Source organism: Henckelia pumila, chromosome 1 (genome assembly GCF_033568475.1).
Source record: "Henckelia pumila isolate YLH828 chromosome 1, ASM3356847v2, whole genome shotgun sequence".
Taxonomy (NCBI): Eukaryota; Viridiplantae; Streptophyta; class Magnoliopsida; order Lamiales; family Gesneriaceae; genus Henckelia; species Henckelia pumila.
The window spans coordinates 53,365,406-53,390,129 of NC_133120.1; the positions used below are offsets into that span (position 1 = coordinate 53,365,406).

The 24,724-nt window shown below is 38.1% G+C and overlaps 2 protein-coding genes across 2 annotated transcripts; one reads left to right on the top strand and one right to left on the bottom strand.

Annotated features, from left to right (window-relative positions):
* Positions 1–2,636: 2,636 nt before the first annotated feature.
* Positions 2,637–19,406, bottom strand: LOC140862713 (uncharacterized). Its single transcript, XM_073265751.1, has 9 exons — positions 19,176–19,406; positions 6,641–7,029; positions 6,162–6,537; positions 5,614–5,766; positions 4,989–5,229; positions 4,474–4,760; positions 4,061–4,157; positions 2,957–3,208; positions 2,637–2,644 (listed from the first exon to the last, which is right to left on the bottom strand). Exons 1-9 carry the CDS (start codon positions 19,404–19,406, stop codon positions 2,637–2,639), a joined length of 2,034 nt encoding a protein of 677 aa, XP_073121852.1.
* A 907-nt stretch (positions 19,407–20,313) lies between these two features.
* Positions 20,314–20,754, top strand: LOC140862729 (uncharacterized). The gene has a single exon (XM_073265766.1). The coding sequence runs from the start codon at positions 20,314–20,316 to the stop codon at positions 20,752–20,754; it is 441 nt and encodes a 146-aa protein (XP_073121867.1).
* Positions 20,755–24,724: the final 3,970 nt, after the last annotated feature.

Sequence of the window (24,724 nt, forward strand, 5' to 3'; positions counted from 1 at the left end):
TCAGGTGGTGTTCATCACTTTGGGAAGAATAAAGGTCAGGGACAGTGTGTGACTTGCGGAGGTCAACATCCGAAGAAAAGTTTCGCCGATCGGGAGCTTGTCTTTGCTGTGGTGAGATTGGTCATATGAAAGAGGGATTTCCCGCAGGTTACTGGACTGTCTGCATCTGGTTCTGGTTCACAGCCTTTCGTTCCACAGAGGTCTCAGGGACAGTCAGTGGGGAGCACCAAACAGAGGCCTTGTGTTTCCGGTCAAGTATTTTCACTAAGTCAAGATCAGATTCAGCATGAGAACAAGGATGTTATCACAGGTACATTTCTTTTATGCGATATTCCTGCTTTCATTCTCATTGATACCGGTGCATCGCATTCTTTCATTTCTGCACGGTTTGTTAAGCGTCATAGATTGCCATATGTGTCTCTTGACATAGTGGTTTCTGTCTCTACTCCGACTTGTCATTCTGCTTTGGATAGGCGATTTGTCATGGGTTGTTCGTTAGCGTTTGAGGGTGATGAGATAGCAGCGAATCTTATGATTCTAGCAATGGATGGATTCGATTGTATATTGGGTATAGAGGTTTTGACTGCATACCGAGCCACTGTGGATTGTTATCAAAATATAGTGCAGTTTCGTCTAGTTGAGGGCGATAGTTGGTTTTTCTATGGTGAGGGAGCACGATCCCCTATGCCTTTGGTATCAGCTTTGATAGCTTGCCGGACTTTTGAAGCTGGTAGGGAAGGCTACCTTATCTATTCTATTGATGCGTCCTTGGGGGTTAGATCTCTTGAGGAGTTGCCAGTGGTATGTGAGTATCCAGATGTTTTTCCCGATGATATTCCAGGGTTTCCTCCCGTCCGTCAGGTTGAGTTTGGGATTGAGCTTATGCCAGGGACAACACCGATCTCTCGAGTGCCTTATTGTTTGGATCCATCAGAGAATAGAGAGTTACAGCAGCAGTTGCAGGATTTGTTGGACAAAGGTTATATTCGTCTGAGTGTTTCACCTTGGGGAGCTCTAGTGTTATTCGTCAAGAAGAAGGACGGTTCTATGCGTCTGTGTATCGATTATAGACAGTTGAACCGAGTGACGATCAAGAACAAGTATCATTTACCACTCATTTATGATCTGTTTGATCAGCTACAGGGTACTTTTGTGTGTTCTAAGATTGACTTGAGGTCAGGGTATCATCAGTTGCGAGTTTGTGATGAGGATATTTCGAAGACTGCGTTTTGTACGAGGTATGGTCACTACGAATTTTTAGTGATTCCTTTCGGTTTGACAAATGCACCAGCAGTGTTCATGGACCTTATTAACAGTGTCTTTTGGGATTTCTTAGACAAATTCTTCATGGTGTTTATCGACGATATTCTAGTCTATTCACGCAGTCTTAAGGAACATGCTCAGCACTTGAGGGTTGTACTGCAGATTCTGCGAGAGAGGCAGTTGTATGCCAAGTTAAGAAAGTGAAAGTTTTGGATTGATCGAGTGGTGTTTCTCGGTCATGTCATTTAGCGAGACGACATTTCAGTAGATCCGAGTAAGACGGAAGCTATTCTTAATTGGTCGCGTCCGATGACAGCTTCTGAGATTCGTAGTTTCTTGGGTTTAGCAGGATACTACAGGAGATTCATCGAGAAATTTTCACGGATTGCTCGACCGTTGACGCAGTTGACGAGGAAGGATGTTACTTTTGTATGGTCTATCAAGTGTGAGCATAGTTTCGATGAGTTAAGGGAGCGTTTGACTAGTGCACCAGTGCTTTCTTTGCCGTCTGGATCGGGTGGTTATGTGGTGTATACCAATGCATCTCTTCAGGGTTTGGGATGTGTGTTGATGCAGAGAGGCATGTGATAGCCTATGCTTCGCGATAGTTAAAGACTCATGAAGGAAATTACCCAGTGCACGATTTGGAGCTGGAAGTAATAGTGTTCGTACTAAAGATTTGGCGTCATTACCTGTATGGCGAGAGGTTCGAGATATTTTCGAACCACAAAAGTTTGAAATAATTGTTCACTCAGGCGGAATTGAACATGAGACAGCGCCGCTGGATGGATCTTCTTAAGGATTATGATTGCGAAATCAAGTATCATCCGGGTTCTGCGAATCCAGCCGCGGATACACTCAGTCGTAGGGTTTATGTCAGTGCTCTTTGAACCGGTGTAGTGGCTAGTATTGTTCTTGATGTGAATCTTGATGAGTAAGATTAGAAAACATGATTATAAATTAAATCTCACCCTCTAACTAATAATCAAAAGATCCAAAGAGTTTTTCCCAATCTTTGAAACAAGTAAAATTGATAGAATTTTGGATTTCCACATTTAATCGGCGGGACGATTAACAACAGAAATCACGACAATCGAAACCAAAGAAAACTTTCAGATAACTTGTATCTGACAATCTTCAGAGAGAAATCAATTGACAAACGTTTCCAAGTAATTAAATGGTGAAAAGTTTGATTTGAAAAGCCAAAGCAAAACTTTGAATAAAATTCTAGAGAGAATTTCAATAATGTTTGTATAAACTGAATCTGAATTATTATTAATGAAAATAAAAAAAGTATTTATAGTTTATAATCAAAAATAAAATATAATGCAAAATAATATCAAAGATATCAAAATATATCAAATAAAAGTTTTCTAATAGGCTTAAAAAGTTTCAAAATAGGAAAAATAATGCCAAAATACTCGAAATTCCCGAACACACACAAACACCTTCGATGTGTGTAAAAAGACGCAGCGCGGGTGCGCATGAATGTCGCAGAAACGCCGCGGGCGCTCGAAGATTAAGGTGCGGGCGCATTGAAGCCTCGCATGTCTTCGTCAAATCAGCATCCGTACGCGCGGGCGCGCGGTCCTTAAGGCGTGGGCGCGCATTGGACTCGCTGAACAGGGCACGGGCGCGCCTAAGGCTTGAATTTGGACATTGAATTCTTGAGTTTTCTTCCATTTTTCTTCACTTCCTTGATCCCTTTGAACTTCAATAACATTATAGCTTCCTCCAAATTGACTCTCAAGCATTCCAATGTCGTCTTGATAATCCGCCATCAACAATTGAAGTGCTTCCTTGAACTTTTTAGCTCGACCTCTCGTAACTGGTCCTCTTGGTATTTCCAATGGATCCTTAGCCAATTTATCAACATGCAAGCCATCCATGATCGCATTATCCTCCCCTTCTTGAAATGGATTTGTCCTAAAATCTTTATCATCACCTACATCAAACGGAGACAAGTCAGATACATTAAAATTTGTACTCACATTGTACTCACCTAGCAAGTCTAATTTGTAGGCGTTATCATTAATCCGCTCCAAGATTTGGAAAGGTCCATCACCCCTAGGTAGATGCTTTGAACGAATCTTTTACGGGAAGCACTCCTTCCTCAAATGCAACCACACCCAATCACCGGGATCAAACACAACTTTCTTTTTACCTTTTTTGCTTGCTTTGTGTATTGCAAGTTCTTCTTTTCAATGTTCGCCTTAACTTTCTCATGCAAATTTCTCACAAATTCAGCCTTTTTCTTTCCATCAATGTTAACCCTTTCACTCATAGGCAAAGGCATCAAATCCAATGGAGTTAAAGGATTAAAACCATACACAATTTCAGAAGGTGAAAAATTCGTAGTAGAATGCACACTACAATTATATGCAAACTCAACAAATGGCAAACATTCCTCCCAACTCTTCAAATTCCTTTTGATTATGGAACGCAACAAAGTTCCTAACGTTCTATTAACAACTTCAGTTTGACCATCCTTTAAGGATGGCATGTAGTAGAAAATAGCAATTTAGTACCAAGTTTGCACCACAACGTTTTCCAAAAGTAACTCAAGAAACGAGTATCCCTATCAGAAACAATACTCCTAGGCATGCCATGCCATGCAATATAACAACTTCATTAAAGAACAAATCTGCAACATAAGAAGCATCATCAGATTTATGACAATCAATGAAATGAGCCATTTTAGAAAACCGATCAACCACAACAAAAATAGAATCCCTCCTCTTCTTAGACCTTGGTAGCCCTAAAACAAAATACATAGAAATGTCTACCCATGGCTCACTAGTAACGGGAAGTGGTGTATACAATCTATGTGGCTGTGTCTTAGACTTAGCCTTTCTACAAGTCACACACCTCTCACAAATATTCTCAACATCATGCTTCATATGTGGCCAATAAAAGTGTTCATGCAAAGTTTCATAAGTTTTAGCCACACCAAAATGTTCCATCAAACCACCCCATGGGATTCCCTAACAAGTAACTCACGAATGAACGATTTAGACACACATAACTTATCTTTCCTAAACAAGTAACCATCATGCATGAAAAATTTATCCTTTGGACCATGCAAACATGACGCATAAATATCCCCAAAATCAGGATCACTAGCATACAACTCTTTTACATACTCAAATCCTAAAAATCTAGAATCTAAAGTAGATAAAAGTGCGTCCTTCGTGATAGAGCATCCGCTACCACGTTTTCCTTCCCTTTCTTGTACTTGATAATGTAGGGAAAAGTCTCCACAAACGCCACCCACTTGGGATGTCTCTTGTTCAACTTTTGTTGTCCTTTAAGATGCTTCAAGGATTCATGATCTGTATGAATCACAAACTCCTTTGGCCTCAAGTAGTGTTGCCATGTCTCTAGTACTCTTACCAATGCATAGAACTCTTTGTCGTAGGTAGGATAATTCAAAGACGCCCCACTAAAATATGAAACTGACCTTCCTCCTTGCAATAAGACACCTCCAATCCCTACACCTGACGCATCACATTCAATTTCAAAAGTATTAGAAAAATCAGGCAATACAAGTAAAGGCGCATTAATTAATTTTTCTTTGATAATATTAAAAGACTTCTCTTGCTCCTCGCCCCAATGGAATGGAACGTTCTTCTTGATAACCGCAGTCATGGGCACCGCCAATGTACTAAAATTATAAACGAACCTCCTGTAAAAACTCGCAAGTCTATGAAAACTTTGAATTTGACCAATGGACGTAGGCGTCGGCCAATCCCGAATGGCACTCACCTTTTCTTCATCAACTTTCACACCTTGTGCACTCACAACAAAACCAAGAAATACGAGCTCGCTTGTACAAAACAGACATTTCTTCAAGTTAGCATATAAATGTTCAGCACGTAATGTGACTAGTACAAACCTTAATTGTTCCACATGGTCATCCAAGTTCTTGATATACACCAAGATATCATCAAAATACACAACCACAAACTTTCCAATATATGCACGCAAAACATGATTCATGAGACACATAAAAGTACTCGGTGCGTTAGTTAAGCCAAAATAAATAACCATCCATTCATACAACCCACACTTTGTTTTAAATGCAGTTTTTCACTCGTCTCCCTCTCTCATCCTAATCTGATGATAACCACTCTTAAGATCAATTTTGCTAAATATGCTAGCACCATGCAGTTCATTTAACATATCATCTAGTCTAGGAATATTATGCTTATACTTGATGGTAATGTTATTTATAGCCATACAATCAACAAACATACACCATGAACCATCTTTCTTAGGTACTAACAACACAGGTACAACACATGGTGACATCGACTCACGCACAAAATCTTTATCTAGAAGATCACTTACCTGTCGTTGCAACTCCTTAGTTTCCTTCGGATTGCTTCTATAGGCTAGATGATTCGGCAATGCACTCCCGGGTACCAAGTCGATTTGGTGCTCAATTCCCCTCAAAGGTGGTAATCCTTGAGATAGCTCCTCCGTAAATAAATCATCGAACTCCTGCAAGAGAGAAACAACTATGCTTGGAAGATCTCTGTCTATATCTCTTGTGTTAAGAAGTATCTCCTTATAAACATTACTCTTTTGGGCCATATATATCTTTTTTTCAACCTCTTTTCGCTCAATTTTTTTTTCATCTCTTTTTTGTCATTATTTTTTTCTAAGGTCATCTCACTTTTTTGTTCACTATGTTTTTTGGCCTCATCTCTCTTTTTATTTTTCATGTGATCCTCCAACACTTGCTTTGGAGTCATAGGAAACAATACAATAGGTTTTTTTTTCATTACAAAATAATATCTATTTTGAAACCCATCATGCACCACTATCCTATCAAACTGTCACGGTCTCTCCAATAAAATATGGCAGGCTTGCATAGGGACCACATCACACAAAACCTCATCAACATACTTGCCAATAGAAAACGGCACCACAACTCTCCTATTAACTCTCACCTCCGCGCAGTCATTAAACCATTGCAACCTATATGGATGAGGATGTTTTAAAAGAGACAACCCCAATTTTTCCACAATTTCGCAACTCGCAACATTCTTACAACTACCCCCATCAATGATAAGACTACACACCTTCCCATTCACAAAACAACGAGTATGAAAAATATTTTCCCTCTGGCTCTCTTCCTCCTCCTTGTGTTGTGTATTTAAAATTCTCCGAGTCACCAATAATTCACCAATAACATCCACAAATCCATCCTCATCATCAGAATCTACTAACATAGGCATATCATCATAATTTCCCCCCATCACTTTCAAACTTCACATCACCACAAGCATTAATAATCATCAACTTCTTATTTGGCCATTGACTAGAAATATGACCAATACCTTGACATATAAAACATTTAATATCTCTAGACCAAGCATTAGAAGTTTTGGATGTACCTTTTGCTACTTTCTTTGGTGCCTCCAATTTGGTGTCAGATTTTGGTTTGTACGTCGGCTTGTAATCCTCCCGTTTTGCAACGTTCGGATGCCAAGACGTCGACGATCCTCCATCGGAAGGTAATCGGCCAGCTCCTCGTCGCTTGAGCTGTTGTTCTACCTTCATGGACGTCTTCAACATCTCATCCAAATCAATACAGTGACAAAGCTTCACTTGATCATGGATTTCTCTATTCAAACCACACAAAAATTGAGCCATTGTAGCTTCATTATCTTCCTCAATGTTGGTCCGGATCATCGTGGTCTCCAACTTCTTGTAGTATCCTCCAAGCTCCTTGGCACCTGCCTCAAAGTCTATAAACGGCTGTAAATATCACAATAATAATGGTTAGGTACAAAACGCTTCTTCATGACACGCTTCATCTCTTCCCACATCACAATAGGCGGCTCTCCATACCTCTTTCTAGTGGTCACTAATTGATCCCACCAGATTAATGCATAATCTAAAAACTCAACCACTGTCAACCTCACTTTCTTAAGATCAGAATTGTGATGGCAATCAAACACAAACTCCACACGCTTCTCCCATTCCAGATACGCCTCCGGATCAGATTTCCCATGAAACGCTGGAACTTTCATCTTAATGCTTTTAATATTCACATCCTCCTTACTGCCCTTCGTATATTTTCCACGCATCACTTCTCGCTTATGTCTACCCCATGCACTGTTATCTCCCCATCCCAATTTTCATCATATCATCCTCAAAATCATCCCCCTTTGATAAGTGCATTTTGTGTGCATTATTTTATGTCTATTTGGCATGCATTCATATGGTTTCTTGTGTATTTTTATATGTTTTATTTGTAATTAATCTCATGCATGAGCATTTCACTCTCCGGGTTAATTTTGTAGGAAATGGGTTTTTGAAGAATGAATTACGGAGCAGCCTTGGTAAAAAATTCAAATTTAATTTTAGGAAGCTCCAAATCAAATCTCCACCGTCCAGATTGTATTTAAGATGTTTTAAAGCTACTGTCAAAATTTCAGCTCAATCCAACGGCTAGAACTCAAGTTATGAATTTTACAAAATTGTTGCGCGCTGGAAAAAACAGTGGGCGCGCGGGCTGCTATTTATTAACGCGCGGGCGCATGCCTGTTTGAGAAAAAAGTTCAGAACAGAAGCCCCATCGCGCGAGCTGCACTTTTCTACCGCTCGGGCGCCCGTGCGTAAGTTGAAAAAAAGATATTTCTGGGTGTTTTACATGGAAAGAACTCTTGGGCACTATAAATAGATAAAAATCTGACGTTTTAAGGGTTCCAAAAACCATCACAAACGCAGAGGGGAGGCGGCCATCCAAGGAGAAGAACGAAAAGAGGGAGAAGAACGTGAAGAACTCAAGAACCACAAACTAGTTTTCTCTTTTCCTTTTCTTTTATTTGTTGGGATTTAGGGGATCCTACCCCCAAAACTTATGTTTTGATTTCTTCTTGAATATTGAAATTAGTTTTTAAGGATTCTTGATTATATTATTGTGTTTATTGCAATTTTGGAGATTGATCAACTTCTTATTGATTTTATGTGTTATAATTGATACCGAGAGGAGATTTTATGACATGATAGGGTAATATAATTCATGGATCTACAACTTACATAGAGATATGAGGTTGGATACATGTTGATAGTCATAGTCCACCAGGGTGAAAGCTAGAGGATTCCAAAAATCGTTAATGCAATTGCAGTTGTTAAATAACACAAGGAGACTTGGTTATTACAATTTTTTAATTAGATTAATATAGCTTGAGAGAGTATATTGATAGATTAGGGAATTCCGTCAAAAGCATGACTTGAGAATTAAAATTCAATCATTAGAGGAGAAAAGGGGTAGGTGAACCAAGATCCTAACAATCGTTTATTTATTTTCTGAACTTAATTTATTGTTTTGATTTTAATTTATCTTTTTATTTTAGTTTATTAATTGATTCTCTCTCTCGTTTTAATTAATTAAAGAATAATATTTGAGGTAATCTTGTCATAAATCAATCTCTGTGGGACGATATTCGTACTTTGTACACTATATTATTACTTGACTCGTGCACTTGCGATTTATTCGAGCTTAATTGATAGATATATTTACGTTGATTTTTCGTGGTAGTATTTGCTCGATCAAGTTTTTGGCGCCGTTGCCGGGGATTGAAATTGACAATTTTTACTTTTTGTTATTTTCTTTGGTTAATTCTTTTATTTATTCTACTTTATTCCTGTGTGATCTACCGTTTTCTATTTTATTTTTGCAGGAATTTATCTGGTGTAATACTTTGAGATGTTCCATCGACAAGTATTCACGAGTTTTACCCAGTAACATGGAGAGCCATTCTATGCAGCATGGGAGAGATTCAATTATTTGGCGAATACTTTTCGGTATCATGACTTTTCTAATTATTCTCTTCTTAAATTTTTTCTTAATGGTTTGGATGCAGTGACAAGGAGATGGGTAATTAATGGAGCTTTGCAAACTGTTTGTTCACTATTTTGCCGCGATGAGGACTGTGCAATACACATATTAGATGATATGGCAGAATTTGACTACCATGGGTATTGGGATCTTACACCACAGATTTGGAGCCACCAATACCCGCAAGATACTCATTACCCAGAGTTTTCAAACCAACCATTTGAGTTTCAAGAGGAGGAGGTAAGATGTTCTCAATTGATCTTGCAGTCACTAGAGGATATGGTGAGCAAGTACGTGGCACTGACTGAGACAGCTATAGAAGATCAAATCAGTTCTCGGTGCCACCTTGTCGAGCAGATAGAGAATGTGAATAGATCAATTTTTCATGACCACCGAGAACATGAAGTGAAGAAAGATACTCAAACAGTGATTCCCCAAATTTGGTTCGATGATGATGACTTAGAGAACCATGATTTGGAGTGCGAATCAATTCATTCTAAATATCTAGAGGTGTTTGAGTTTTCTCTTCCCATTGAACCTCAGCCGGAAGAAGTTCTGAAGGAAAAAATTTATGCAGATACACCCCCAACACAAATTTCAAAAGAATTTGTTCTCCGAGAACCTACAGAGATGTTATCCTCCCATGTTTATCAGCTGCTATGGAGTGTTGTTGAGGTGACGAGCATAAACTGCTTACATCTGGCCAAGCTTGAGGGCACATGGAACAAACACCCATTGGTGGTGTCATATGACACTTACTTTGGGCATCAACCGCTCTTTGATGAATGCTTCTGAGGGTCGAGCCGAAGACTGAAAATCAAGCGCTACTTGGAAGGCAACCCAAGATTTTTACATCATTTTTTTAGTGTTAGTTTTTATCTAGTTGTTGTTTTATATTGAGTTGATCATGTTTAATCCCTCAAAATTTTTGATTTGCAAGGTGAATATTTTGGAATATTGATGGCCTAAGGAATGTGGTGCAGCAGCGGCAGATGGATATACACCACGATGATTGACCAGGGGAGTGTTATTTTGTTTTCATTGTGTTTATTTTTGTTTTGAATTTATTCGTTTTGCATTCTGTTCATTGTTCTGAAGCATTGAGGGCAATGCTTTGGATAAGTATGGGGGGGGGGGTAGACTAGTATTGCATTGTCTATGTGTTTGTGTTGCATCTTTTGTGTTTCGTATTTGTTTGCATACAGTTTGTGTTTGTTGTTGTTTGCATTGTTATGGGTAGGATGAGTCATAATAGCCAATGATGATGAAGTTTTTTTGAAAAAAAAATGTTTTTTTGAAAAATTTTGCTCTTGACTGGACATGAGAAACTGTAGGTTGAACCGTGAATATTTTTAAGCACTAATGTTAGACCAGTGAATTGTAGCGAAAGATTTGATAAAATTTCTGTCTGTTTGACCATTGCACGGCAATAGGTGGTTTGTGGATCTTGATTGTGCTCTATGAATTTTGATGAGGCTCTAGTTTACACTTATGATCTTGGGCGCACCTAGAAAAAAATTATCTACAATTCCATCCGGTCCTTGAAAGGACTAAAATCCTAAAAAAAAAATTAAATTAAATTTAAGGCTAAGTATGCGGATTAAATGGGATTGATGCTCCATCCGGGCTATAGACGAGGGGATTAGAAAGAAAAAATAGAATGATTTTTCGTATCCTAGCCAGTTATAGCTAAGTCAGCGGGTAATTATTGGGGCTAAAGCAATACCGGGTGCAAAATCCGGAGGTGTGTAATTCATTATCTCAAGGGAGGTGGGTTTAGTCTAGAGATTGTTGGAAGGAATGAGCACTTGAAGAGTGAAACTTGCACTAATTTGTCATAGGTTGCTAAGCAGTTTTGAAATGAATTCGGTCTAAGTTGTATGAAACTGGAATGACATTTCACACACACACGTTCACGTTAAACCGAAGGTGTATTATGAAAAGTTGAGAGCATGTCGGTGATTTTATTTTGTGATTGAACTTCTCGGAGGCTGTGTACATTATTGAATCATCCTTACTTATGTTTATGTTTGCATTTTATTTTTGCATGTCTTGCTCGAGGGCGAATGATAAGTGCATTTTGTATGCATTATTTCATGTTATTTTTATGTCTATTTTGTGTGCATTCATATTATTTTTATGTGTTTTTATGTGTTTTAGTGCATGTGTGTGTATTTCACTCCTTGGGTTGATTTTGTAGGAAAATATATTGTTGAAGAGTGAATTGCGGACCAGCTTTGTTCCAAAAATCAAATTTAATTTTAAAGAGCTCCAAATCCGATCTCCACCAATCAGATTAAAGTTCACGATGTTTTGAAGCTGCTGTCCAAATTTCAGCTCAATCCGACGGCTAGATCTTGAGATATGAATTTTTGAAAATCGTCGCTCGGTGCTGAAAACTTGTACTGCGCGCGCGCGAGAATCAAGCTCGAGCGCGCGCGAGTTTCGTGATCAGATCTCTGTTTTTAACTTCTGCGCGCGCGCGAGGCCTATGCCGCACGCGCGCGCGTGTTCAGGGGTCATATGTGCTCCGAAAATTCCTATTTTGTGGAGGAAATTAACTGGTAGGCGTTCCGGACCATATATATAGAAGATATAACATATTTTTGAGGGTTGCCGAGGCTCCAGAGCGCAGACAACGCAAGAGGAGGCGGCTATAAGGCTTGGGAGAGAAGATTTCTTCTTGCTTTTCTTCTTTTTATTTTTATTTTTGAATTATTATTTTTAATTATTGAGTAGTTTATTTTCAACCAAGACGGCGTGATTGGGCCGAACAAATTTATGTAGAAAACTTGGATGTTTATTTGGGATTTTTTAGAGTTGATTTTATTTTATTGATTGTCAGATTTATATTTATCTTGTGAATAGTCTGATCAACTGTTTGCTTGCATGTTAATCAATTCCAAATCGACAGAGGAGGTTTTGATTTTGATCACTCTGATAATTAACATATTGTAAAACCGACTAGAAATAGAATTCGGTTTCAGTGTGCGGTTTAGGTGTAAACTAAATTTTCACAAATATTTAATGCATTCAAATTTGATTAGAATTACGAAAGATTAGTTCATCAATATTTGAATAGGTTTGATTGTTTTAGAAATAGATCTTTGAACAAATTAGGAGAATTCCCGTGAATTAAGATTAAATCTGAGTCCTGAATCGACTACATGTTACGTGATTTGTTCGGTACCTACGTGTGTCTTGGTTGTCTTTATTTTAATTATTTTTATCTTTAGTTATTTTTATTCGTATTTCTTAAGCAGTTTTTATTTTATATTCTTATTTTAGTTAATTCAAAATCCTTCTATTATTTTGTCTAGATTAAGTAAAATAATTAATTCTTGAGAATTGACTGCAGTCTCTGTGGGATCGATACTTGGACTCTCAGTCCACTTTACTATTACTTGACCTGGTGCGCTTGCCAGTAGATTTATATCACACCGATTTAGCCGGTCAAGTTTTTGGCGCCGTTGCCGGGGACTGTTTAGTTGATATTAGGATAGATTATTTGCTTGAGGCTAGACATTTTTTTTTTTAATTCTATCTTTTTGTTCTTTTCATTTTATTTTATTTTATTTTAATTTTGATTTTTTTTTCTTTTGCTTGTGAGGTACTTGGAGATGGATCATCATCAGGTGTTCACAAGATTTGGCCAGCAATACTTGGAGCCATTCTATGCTGTTTGGGGGAGATTCAATGATTTGGCGAACAGATTTCGATGCCATAAATTTTCGAGCTACACCCCTACTCAATTTTTTTATGGTGGTTTGGATAAGATTACAAGAAGTTGGGTGGAATATGGAGCGTTGTCCACGGGCAGTCAATTGTTTAGAAGAGATGAAGACAGTGCGATGCACTTGTTAAATGATATGGCAGATTTTGACTACCATTGGCATTGTGATCCTTCACTGCAGGGTTGGAGTCACCAATATCCTCCAGATATCAACTCTAAAAATTTTGCGAACCAGCCACCGGAGCATCAAGAAGAGTGCATAGGGCGTTCCGAAGATTATGTGGCTCAGTTGGAAAATCTACTGCGACAGCAGACAGAGTCAAATCAATTTTTAGAAAGCCGCATAAGTCTTTTGGATGAACAGATTGCGCTTATTAAAGAACCAATTTTGGATATCTGCCAATTGAGTGAAGTAACTGAGCCAGAGCATGAAGAAATCATTTTTGAGGAATCTTCTTGTGAGGATGAGCCAAACATGATAGTGGAGGAGGAAGAACCATACAAGGAGAGAGATTTTACCTCGTCAGTGGTCGTTTTATGTACACCGTTAGAAGATACTTTTTTGCCATTGACGCCACCTCCACAGTATTACATCCTCTTTGAGCTTCAGCCTAGAATCAGAGTCTCTTTCCAAAGGAAAATTTTCATGCCGAGTACTGTTGGACCGACAAGCTTAAACTGCAAATATCACGCCAAACTTGAGGGCGAAGAAATTCAAAACCCATACGTAGAATCGTATGATTCTTACTATGGGCGGCAGCCGCTCTTTGATGGTCGCTTCTGCATAGTCGGGCTATAGACTATAATTTTAGCGCTGACTGGGAGGCAACCCAGTGTTTTTGCTTTTGTTTTTATTTTGTTTTTTTATATTTTGTTTTTATTTGATTTTGTTTTCTTTCCCATGCCAGTTGGTCATGCCTGCCGATATAGCTAGACTGATGCTACTGTCCCAGCTGATGTCGTCAAGAAGGAAGAGAATGAAACGAAAATCAGGGGAGTGTTATTTCTGTTTTCATTGTGTTTTTGTTCATTTTGAATTCTGTTCATTTGTCTGAAGCATTGAGGGCAATGCTTTGGATAAGTATGGGGGGGTAGACTAGTTTATTTCATTATGTTTTGTGTTTGTGTTGCATAAAGTTCGTTTCATGTCTGTTTGCATATAGTGTATTTTTGTTGTTGTTTGTGTTGTCCTGCATGGGTAGGATAAGTCATGGTAGCCTATGATGATGAAGTTTGAAAAAAATGGATTTTTGAAAAAAAATTTCTCTTGACTGGACATGAGAAACTGTAGGTTGAACCGTGAATATTTTTAAGCACTAATGTTAGACCAGTGAATTGTAGCGAAAGATTTGATGAAGTTTCTGTCTGTTTGACCATTGCACGGCAATAGGTGGTTTGTGGATCTTGATTGTGTTCTATGAATTTTGATGAGGCTCTAGTTTATATTATGATCTTGGGCGCACCTAGAAAAATTTATATACAATTCCATCCGGGCCTTGAAAGGATTAAAATCCTAAAAAAAAAAAAAATCAAATTTAAGGCTAAGTATGCGGATTCAATGGGATTGATGCTCCATCCGGGCTATAGACGAGGGGATTAGAAAAAAAAAATAGAATGATTTTTCGTATCCTAGCCAGTTATAGCTAAGTCAGCGGGTAATTATTGGGGCTAATGCAATACCGGATGCAAAATCCGGAGGTGTGTAATTCATTATCTCAAGGGAGGTGGGTATGTCTAGAGATCGTTGGAATGAATGGACACTTGAAAAGTGAAACTTGCACTGATTTGTCATAGGTCGCTAAGCAGATTTGAGACGAATTCGGTCTAAGTTGCATGAAACTGGAATGACATTTCATACACACACGTTCACGTAAAACCGAAAGTGTATTATGAAAAGTTGAGAGCATGTCTGTGATTTTTGTTGGTAATTGAACTTCTCAGAGGCTGTGCACATTCATGACTTGTCCTTACTTATGTTTTTGTTTGCATTTTGTTTTTTCATGTCTTGCTCGAGGGCGAGCAAGAGTTAAGTATGGGGGTGTTGATAAGTGCATTTTGTATGCATTATTTCATGTTATTTTTATGTCTATTTTGTGTGCATTCATATTATTTTTATGTGTTTTTATGTGTTTTAGTGCATGTGTGTGTATTTCACTCCTTGGGTTGATTTTGTAGGAAAATATATTGTTGAAGAGTGAATTGCAGACCAGCTTTATTCCAAAAATCAAATTTAATTTTAGAGAGCACCAAATCCGATCTCCACCAGTCAGATTAAATTTCACGATGTTTTGAAGCTGCTGTCCAAATTTCAGCTCAATCCGACGGCTAGATCTTGAGATATGAATTTTTGAAAATCGTCGCTTGGTGCTGAAAACTTGTACTGCGCGCGCGCGAGTTTCGTGATCAGATCTCTGTTTTTAACTTCTGCGCGCGCGCGAGGCCTATGCCGCGCGCGCGCGCGTGTTTGGGGGTCATATGTGCTCCGAAAATTCCTATTTTGTGGAGGAAATTAACTGGTAGGCGTTCCGGACCATATATATAGAAGATATAACATATTTTTGAGGGTTGCCGAGGCTCCAGAGCGCAGACAACGCAAGAGGAGGCGGCTATAAGGCTTGGGAGAGAAGATTTCTTCTTGCTTTTCTTCTTTTTATTTTTATTTTTGAATTATTGTTTTTAATTATTGAGTAGTTTATTTTTAACCAAGACGGCGTGATTGGGCCGAACAAATTTATGTAGAAAACTTGGATGTTTATTTGGGATTTTTTAGAGTTGATTTTATTTTATTGATTGTCAGATTTATATTTATCTTGTGAATAGTCTGATCAACTGTTTGCTTGCATGTTAATCAATTCCAAATCGACAGAGGAGGTTTTGATTTTGATCACTCTGATAATTAACATATTGTAAAACCGACTAGAAATAGAATTCGGTTTCAGTGTGCGGTTTAGGTGTAAACTGAATTTTCACAAATATTTAATGCATTCAAATTTGATTAGAATTACGAAAGATTAGTTCATCAATATTTGAATAGGTTTGATTGTTTTAGAAATAGGCCTTTGAACAAATTAGGAGAATTCCCGTGAATTAAGATTAAATCTGAGTCCTGAATCGACTACATGTTACGTGATTTGTTCGGTACCTACGTGTGTCTTGGTTGTCTTTATTTTAATTATTTTTATCTTTAGTTATTTTTATTCGTATTTCTTAAGCAGTTTTTATTTTATATTCTTATTTTAGTTAATTCAAAATCCTTCTATTATTTTGTCTAGATTAAGTAAAATAATTAATTCTTGAGAATTGACTGCAGTCTCTGTGGGATCGATACTTGGATTCTCAGTCCACTTTACTATTACTTGACCTGGTGCGCTTGCCAGTAGATTTATATCACACCGATTTAGCCGGTCAGCGAACAAGAGTTAAGTTTGGGGGTGTTGATAAGTGCATTTTGTGTGCATTATTTTATGTCTATTTGGCATGCATTCATATGGTTTCTTGTGTATTTTTATATGTTTTATTTGTAATTAATCTCATGCATGAGCATTTCACTCTCCGGGTTAATTTTGTAGGAAATGGGTTTTTGAAGAATGAATTACGGAGCAGCCTTGGTAAAAAATTCAAATTTAATTTTAGGAAGCTCCAAATCAAATCTCCACCGTCCAGATTGTATTTAAGATGTTTTAAAGCTACTGTCAAAATTTCAGCTCAATCCAACGGCTAGAACTCAAGTTATGAATTTTACAAAATTGTTGCGCGCTGGAAAAAACAGTGGGCGCACGGGCTGCTATTTATTACCGCGCGGGCGCATGCCTGTTTGAGAAAAAAGTTCAGAACAGAAGCCCCATCGCGCGAGCTGCACTTTTCTACCGCTCGGGCGCCCGTGCGTAAGTTGAAAAAAAGATATTTCTGGGTGTTTTACATGGAAAGAACTCTTGGGCACTATAAATAGATAAAAATCTGACGTTTTAAGGGTTCCAAAAACCATCACAAACGCAGAGGGGAGGCGGCCATCCAAGGAGAAGAACGAAAAGAGGGAGAAGAACGTGAAGAACTCAAGAACCACAAACTAGTTTTCTCTTTTCCTTTTCTTTTATTTGTTGGGATTTAGGGGATCCTACCCCCAAAACTTATGTTTTGATTTCTTCTTGAATATTGAAATTAGTTTTTAAGGATTCTTGATTATATTATTGTGTTTATTGCAATTTTGGAGATTGATCAACTTCTTATTGATTTTATGTGTTATAATTGATACCGAGAGGAGATTTTATGACATGATAGGGTAATATAATTCATGGATCTACAACTTACATAGAGATATGAGGTTGGATACATGTTGATAGTCATAGTCCACCAGGGTGAAAGCTAGAGGATTCCAAAAATCGTTAATGCAATTGCAGTTGTTAAATAACACAAGGAGACTTGGTTATTACAATTTGTTAATTAGATTAATATAGCTCGAGAGAGTATATTGATAGATTAGGGAATTCCGTCAAAAGCATGACTTGAGAATTAAAATTCAATCATTAGAGGAGAAAAGGGGTAGGTGAACCGAGATCCTAACAATCATTTATTTATTTTCTGAACTTAATTTATTGTTTTGCTTTTAATTTATCTTTTTATTTTAGTTTATTAATTTATTCTCTCTCTCGTTTTAATTAATTAAAAAATCATATTTGAGGTAATCTTGTCATAAATCAATCTCTGTGGGACGATACTCGTACTTTGTACACTATATTATTACTTGACTCGTGCACTTGTGATTTATTCGATCTTAATTGATAGATATATTTATGTTGATTTTTTGTGGTAGTATTTGCTCGATCACCCTTCCTACTTTTATTTTTTTCCACTACCACTACTCTCCTCCAATCTACTCATCTGCTCATGAAGAGGCTCCAATTTCGACGACTTCACTTTAGTAAATTGCCCCATCAACGCCTCCATTTGAACCTTGGAAATTCCTTGGTTCACACTTTCACTAACATCTTAATTACGATTCATGGTACCTGCAAGAAAATCGTTAGTAATAAATTTTCTCACACAAGTTCTCACAGTTCACTCCAAATGAATCACTCAATCACTCCTTTTTTTCACTCAAATTTGTGGTAAGGCTTTGCTTTGTAGAGTAAAGAATCAAACCTTCAAGTTCAAAACTTTTAGACGCTTCAAAATTGACTCACAAGAATTGCACAAACATAAGTAAGGAATTTTATGGACAATTGACTCTGACTCTCACCCAAGGATGAACAAAGACAACGGAATTGGCCACAAGTTACTTTGCTTCTTCTATTTTTTTTTTAAAAAAAATTTTTGGTCCTCTCAATTCTTTTTTTTTTTTTACCGATTTCAAATATCTTTTTTTTTAAATTTTTAAATTTTTTTTTTTTGAATTTATAACTTGTAGCACAAAACACGAGACTTGAATAACAAGTTTGAAAGAAACGACACAGAAATTTGATATGAGATAAACGAAGAACGAAGAACAAGGAACAATGAACAACGAACGAGAAACAAAGAAAGAATATAGATTAAAGAAGGATATGACTTACTTGAATCAAAAACCTTGAGCTTTGATACCAAATGATGTGAATCTTGATGAGTAAGATTAGAAAACACGATTATAAATTAAATCGCACCCTCTAACCAATAATCAAAAGATCCAAAGAGTTTTTCCCAAACTTTCAAACAAGTAAAATTGATAGAATTTTGGATTTCCACCTTTAATCGACGGGACGATTAACAACAAAAATCACAACAATCGAAACCAAAGAAAACCTTCAAATAACTTGTATATGACAATCATCAGTGAGAAATCAATTGACAAACATTTCCAAGTAATTAAATTGTGAAAATTTTTATTTGAAAAGCCAAATCAAAGCTTTGAATAAAATTCTAGAGAGAATTTCAATAATGTTTGTATAAACTGAATCTGAATTATTATTAATGAAAATAAACAAATTATTTATAGTTTAAAATAAAAAAATAAAAGATAATTCAAAATAATATCAAAGATATCAAAAGATATCAACTAAAAGTTTCCTAGTAGGCTTAAAAAGTTTCAAAATAGGAAAAATAATGCCAAAATACTCGAAATTCCCGAACACACACAAACACCTTTGGTGTGTGTAAAAAGACGCAGCGCGGGCGCACATGAATGTCGCGGAAACGGCGCGGGCGCTCGAAGATTAAGGCACGGGCGCGCTGAAGCCTCGCAGGTCTTCGTCAAATCAGCATCCGTACGTGCGGGCGTGCATTGGACTCGCTGTACAGGGCACGTGCGCGCGGATATTTGGGCGCGGGCGCGCGTGAGGCTTGAATTTGGACATTGTATTCTTGATTTTTCTTCCATATTTCTTCACTTCCTTGATCCCTTTGGACTTCAATAACATTATAGCTTCTTCCAAATTGACTCTCAAGCATTCCAATGCCGTCTTGATAATCCGCCATCAATAATTGAGGTGCTTCCTTGAAATTTTTAGCTCGACCTCTCGTAACTGGTCCTCTTGGTATTTCCAATGGGTCCTTAGCCACTTGATCAACATGCGATCCATCCATGATCGTATCAGTTCTTGAGTGGTGTTCTTTGGATTTCACTTTTCGCCACAAGAAAGATCAGCAAGGGATTCGAGTGTTTTCAGTACTAGCGGAGCCAGCATTGTTTACACGCATCCGAGAGATTCAGTCTTCAAACTTGAAGACACAAAAGTTGACTAGGCTTGCTCAAAGAGACAACACATATGGTTTCCATTTCCAGTTTGATGGATTGTTGTTTTTGTCTGGTAGAGCCATTGTGCCTGATGATTCGTCTCTTCTTGAGGAGATTTTATCTCAAGCCCATCGTAGTAGATTCTCTGTACACCTCGGTAGTGCTAAGATGTACAAGGATCTACGTTCAAGATTCTGGTGGAAGTGGATGAAGCGCAGTGTTTATCAATACGTTTCCCATTACCTTGTATGCCAGCAGGTGAAGGCGCAGCATCGTCGACCGGGTGGTATGATTTATAGCTTGGAGATTCCCGAGTGGAAGTGGGAGAATGTGACGATGGATTTTGTCACTCATTTGCCAATGTCTTCCAGACAGTGTGATGCCATTTGGGTTATAGTGGACCGGTTGTCCAAGTCTGCCCATTTTCTTCCGTACAATCGCGAGTTCAGTTTTGATTGCATGGCGATATTGTACATCCAGGAGGTTGTGCTTCTGCATGGAGTGCCATTGAGTATTGTCAACAATAGAGATTCGAGGTTCACCTCATGATTTTGGGGTACTTTTCAGCAAGCTTTGGGGACTAGTTTGAGTCTCAGCACAGCGTATCATCCAGAGACTGACGGTCAGTTTGAGCGGACGATTCGAACATTAGAGGATATGCTGAGGACTTCTGTAATGTATTTTGGGTTTTCCTGGGAAGATCATCTGCCGATGATAGAGTTCGCCTATAACAATAGCTATCATCGCAGCATTGGCATGGCACCGTTTGAGGCTCTTTATGATCGCCGTTGTCGAACACCCTTGTTTTGGGATGAGGTAGGGGAAAGACAGGTTGAGGGACCAGAGTCAATTCAACAAATGGTTGACAAGGTTGAATTGATCAGGAAGATGATCAAGACTGCACAGGATAGACAAGCCAGTTACGCCAACACCAAGCGCAGACCTTTTCACTTTGAGTCAGGAGAGCATGTCTTATTGCGAGTTTCACCTTTTCGGAAGGTGATGCGGTTTTGTCTCAAAGGTAATTTAGCACCACAGTTTATTGTTCCTTTTAAGATTTTGGAGAAGGTCGGCGATGTGGCTTATCTTTTGGCGTTACTGCCCTATCTTTCCAGTATTCATAACGTGTTCCACGTATCCTTACTTTGTCAATACGTTGCAGATGAGTCACACATTCTTCATCCGACAGAGGTTTAGCTAGAATCTGACTTATCCTATGTGGAGAGACCGCTCAAAATTTTGGACAGGAAAGACAAGGTACTACAGAATAAGCGCATTTCTCTAGTCATGGTTCACTGGAAGCATCGAGGCACTGAGGAGGCGACTTGGGATCTTGAGAGTCATATGTGTTCCGAACATCCGGAGTTATTTTGATGTTTTTTTGTGCTATATTTATTTTGGGAAGTTCAGTTGTAATTGTAAACTGCAGTGTTGTAATGAAGTTATTTTAGAATTTTTTCTCTGTAATCATAAACCAAATTTCGAGGAAGAAATTTCTTAAGTGGGGGAGAATGTAGTAGCCGTATCCAAATTAAGTTAATCAAGTACATAATTATGACTAAACGGGTCAAACATGATTAAGGAAATCTCAGATGAGTCTAAGGACTTTAGACATGGACTCAGAATGATCGGAAACGGCCCGAGGTAGTAGCCAGGATCGGACGGTCCGTTCCTGAGATCGGACGTTCCGATCTGGTAGGGCTGACGTCATGAATGAAGTCAGCAATATGACATCATTTCTTACAAACTGATGTGACATCGGACGCTCCGTTCGTGATCCGAAACTTTGTTCTTGAGATCGGACGGTCCGATCGTGCTCTATAAATATGGGATCCGTGGCTCACTTTCAACTCGCTCATTCACTCTTCTCTCACTCGTTCCTCGGTCTTTCTAGACAGATCTAGGGATTTCTATGTGTCCTATTGGGATTTCAGAAGTAGCGGAGCGATCCCGGCGTCGTAGCGAAGCTGTGCCTAAGTTTTGAGGCAGTCTCCATCAGCGGGCTAACGACGGACGAAGGTATAAATTTTGTGCACTAAAAATATTAGGGAGTATCTATTAGCTTAGTTAAGGCTTTTAGAGCATTATAAGTGATATAGTGATTATTGCTTATAGGCGGAGATTTCGAGTGCCTGGTCTGCTAGATTGCTAGGGTGCTTGGGGTTTTCTCGTTATATAGGTACGGACGTATTATCCGAGATACTAGGTTGAATATACATGTATTATGTTTGCATGTTTTATGTGGAATTTTTTTATGCATTGTTATTATGGGGCATGCATGTACACGTTGAGTTTTATGCCTTGATTATGCATAACCTGTAGTAAGGGCCGCTCAACCTCGTATTTTGGTAGATGGATCCATGGATTTGGATCCGGTCATATCCACGATTTTTGGTATGGGAGTCACCTCCTGATGCGACGACCCAGCGTGCTACATACCATGGCACCTTGTGTAAGGTCCGGGATTATTTAATTTTAATCCGAGAATATTTAATTTGGGAATATTTAGAGTTTAGAATTAAATTCTAATATTCTTAAATGAATAAGGATTGAAATTGAATTAAATCTCTTTTCCGGGGACTGAATTGCAATGTTCAGAATTAAATTTTCATATTCTTAAATGAATAAGGATTGAAATTGAATTAAATCGCTTTTTCGGGGATTGAATTGCAAAAAGCCATAAGTGCAGGGACTAAACTGCAAATATGCTTATATTTATCTAAATGTCCACCTAATTATCATAATTCTCACGTGAAGCATCAGAAAAGAAGACATAAACACGGCTGAAACCTTTCCCACGCCATTTTCATCTGTAAAAGCTTCGATATCTTGTGATCCGGCCATCAGAAATTCGAGATAACTATTTATCTGCGATCACCACTCCGAGACCTTCATTTTTGTACAAATTTTATTGATTTCTTCCATACTTTATTTTTATGTTGAATATGGGCTGTTCTTATTTCTGATTATATATGTGCTTGAGCTAGTACCGATTACGTATTCGCAGACGGTTCGGGAAAAGACTGTTGTTCAAATTTTATATGATTTTAGCAAGCAAAATTCGAACACTACCATGCCTGAATACTACTGATTTTTATGTTATTGAGCTGATATGATAGAGATTATGGTTGGTATGACTTGGTAGATTGATTTGGATATCGTTTGGATTGCCGATTTTTAGCCGTTACGCCGCCGATTTACGATCACAAGCTGTTTTGAGTTGTATGGATTAAACCATAGATTGAAGTGGTTGGAGTACTGATTTTCAGTTGTACATACATGTTATTTTCAGATTTTATTGATGTGATCAAGCTCAAGAATTCAGATTTTGAATCGGCAAAGAAGCTAAGAAGGTTTGAAGACTTTTGCAATTGAAGTTTGAGTTGAAAGTTGAGCAGCCTTTTAATATGAATTCTCATTTATGTAATTGCAGATTTGAAGTATTTTCAGACTCGACATTGAAAGGTGTAAATCACAGTTAATCCAGATGGGATAGAACACTCGAAATAGCTATTGTTTCGAGTATTCCCTTGTCAATCACATACTTGTTTGATTATGTGCTTTATGAGATTAGATTCCTTTTGTTGCTTTGCTTGATTAAGTGTTCAAGGAGTTTTATCGCATTTAATGCATACAGATTATGTTGCATGCATCTTGAACTCCAGCCTAAAAATCATAGAGGGCTGAAAGGCCTAGAGTGCATATGACATTTGGAAAGCTGTAGTTGAGTGGCACGGAATGTAGAGTTACTTCCAGAGCCAAAAGACTCACTATAGTTATACCAAATTCAGAGGAAATAAAATACTTGACTTCACCTCGAATGGGTAAGTTGGTGTTCGTTTGAGATTTTAATTCCTCGGGATCCCAAGAACCAATGTTTATTTGATATCAGATTTCATTGCCTTCCATTGAAACATGCATTGCATTCATGTTTATTATATTGCATGTTTTGTTATTTATACAGGGATTTTATTCTCACCGGAGTTTTCCGGCTATTGCTTTGTTTTGTATGTGTGCATGGCAATAGGTGGGGCAGGAGCTGGTCAGAAACGACAAGAATAACTCGAGAGAGAGTAATAGCATGTGGTGATTCGGGTTTTAGGAGTTGATGTACTAGATCTTGTATCAAACATGTTAGAACACTAGATTTTGGTTTATATGTTTGATATTCGTCACTTTTGAGTTTGGTACATATTGTGTATTCGTGAATACATATGTTTATAGAAGAAGCTTGATAAGATGATATGAGCTATGCATGATTTCTATTTTTATGGTTTAGTACACAACAAAAAGCATTAGAGATTTTGTCCCAGGATCGCGGGTTTGTTGACCTGTGCGCGGGCAAGAGCTTGTCTCGCGCGAGCACAGGCAAACCAATGAAGTCGCTGGAGCATTGCCTCGAGCGCGGGCGAGATGCCCTTCACGCGCGCGCGCGAGTCATGGAAAAAAAATCTGGTTTTAATTACTTGAACTAGATTGTGTTATATGATCGATGTTTAAGAATAAATTTCCCCAAGATAAGATTAGCAACCCGGGTCCCCACAACAGGTGGTATCAGAGCGTAAGTTTTTGGATTAAGATAGAAGTTGATGAGCGGGATAGATTGAGTCTGTCTGATTGCTTTATATTACATGAGATTACATGTTGTACCTGATTATGTGCAGTATATGCTAACATGCTTTATATTGCATGACTTATGTAAGTGAATGATTATGTGTTTTCATTGCTACTGCATGCTAGATATATGCAATTGTATTCCAGATTATCCTCAGTCAGAACCTGAATTCTCATGAGAATGCATGAGATCGCTTATCAGAGAAGGATGGAATAAATTGCTGAATATGATATTGTTTATGCACTGATCTGTTTGACAATCAGATATGCCTCCCCGTAAAGCACCGATCACTAGACAGACATTGGCTGTTCCACAGGCCGAACCAGCACCAGTACCACCGCCAGCTGCTGAGCCTCAGACTACATAGGGTAGTACATCTACTGATGCTATGGATGCTACTGCTACTCCGATGGAGACATTGTTGAAACGATTTCAGTCGTTCAAACCGCCAAAACTGAAAGGAACAAAAAAATTCAGTTGATTGTGAGAATTGGTTAGAAGACATTGAACAGTTATTTGATTCGCTTGATTATTCTGATGATCGTCGTATCA

Bases quoted from the DNA above. Each gene is read 5' to 3' on its own strand.
- LOC140862729 (XM_073265766.1), top strand. From the start codon at position 20,314: ATGGCACCGTTTGAGGCTCTTTATGATCGCCGTTGTCGAACACCCTTG.
- LOC140862713 (XM_073265751.1), bottom strand. From the start codon at position 19,406: ATGGATGGATCGCATGTTGATCAAGTGGCTAAGGACCCATTGGAAATA. The intron at 5,230-5,613 runs GTAAGTGATCTT...TATATTGGAAAG, and splicing joins CTAAGGAGTTGCAACGACAG to TTTGTGGTTGTGTATTTTGA. The intron at 4,158-4,473 runs GTAGCGGATGCT...CCACATATGAAG, and splicing joins AGAAAGGGAAGGAAAACGTG to CATGATGTTGAGAATATTTG.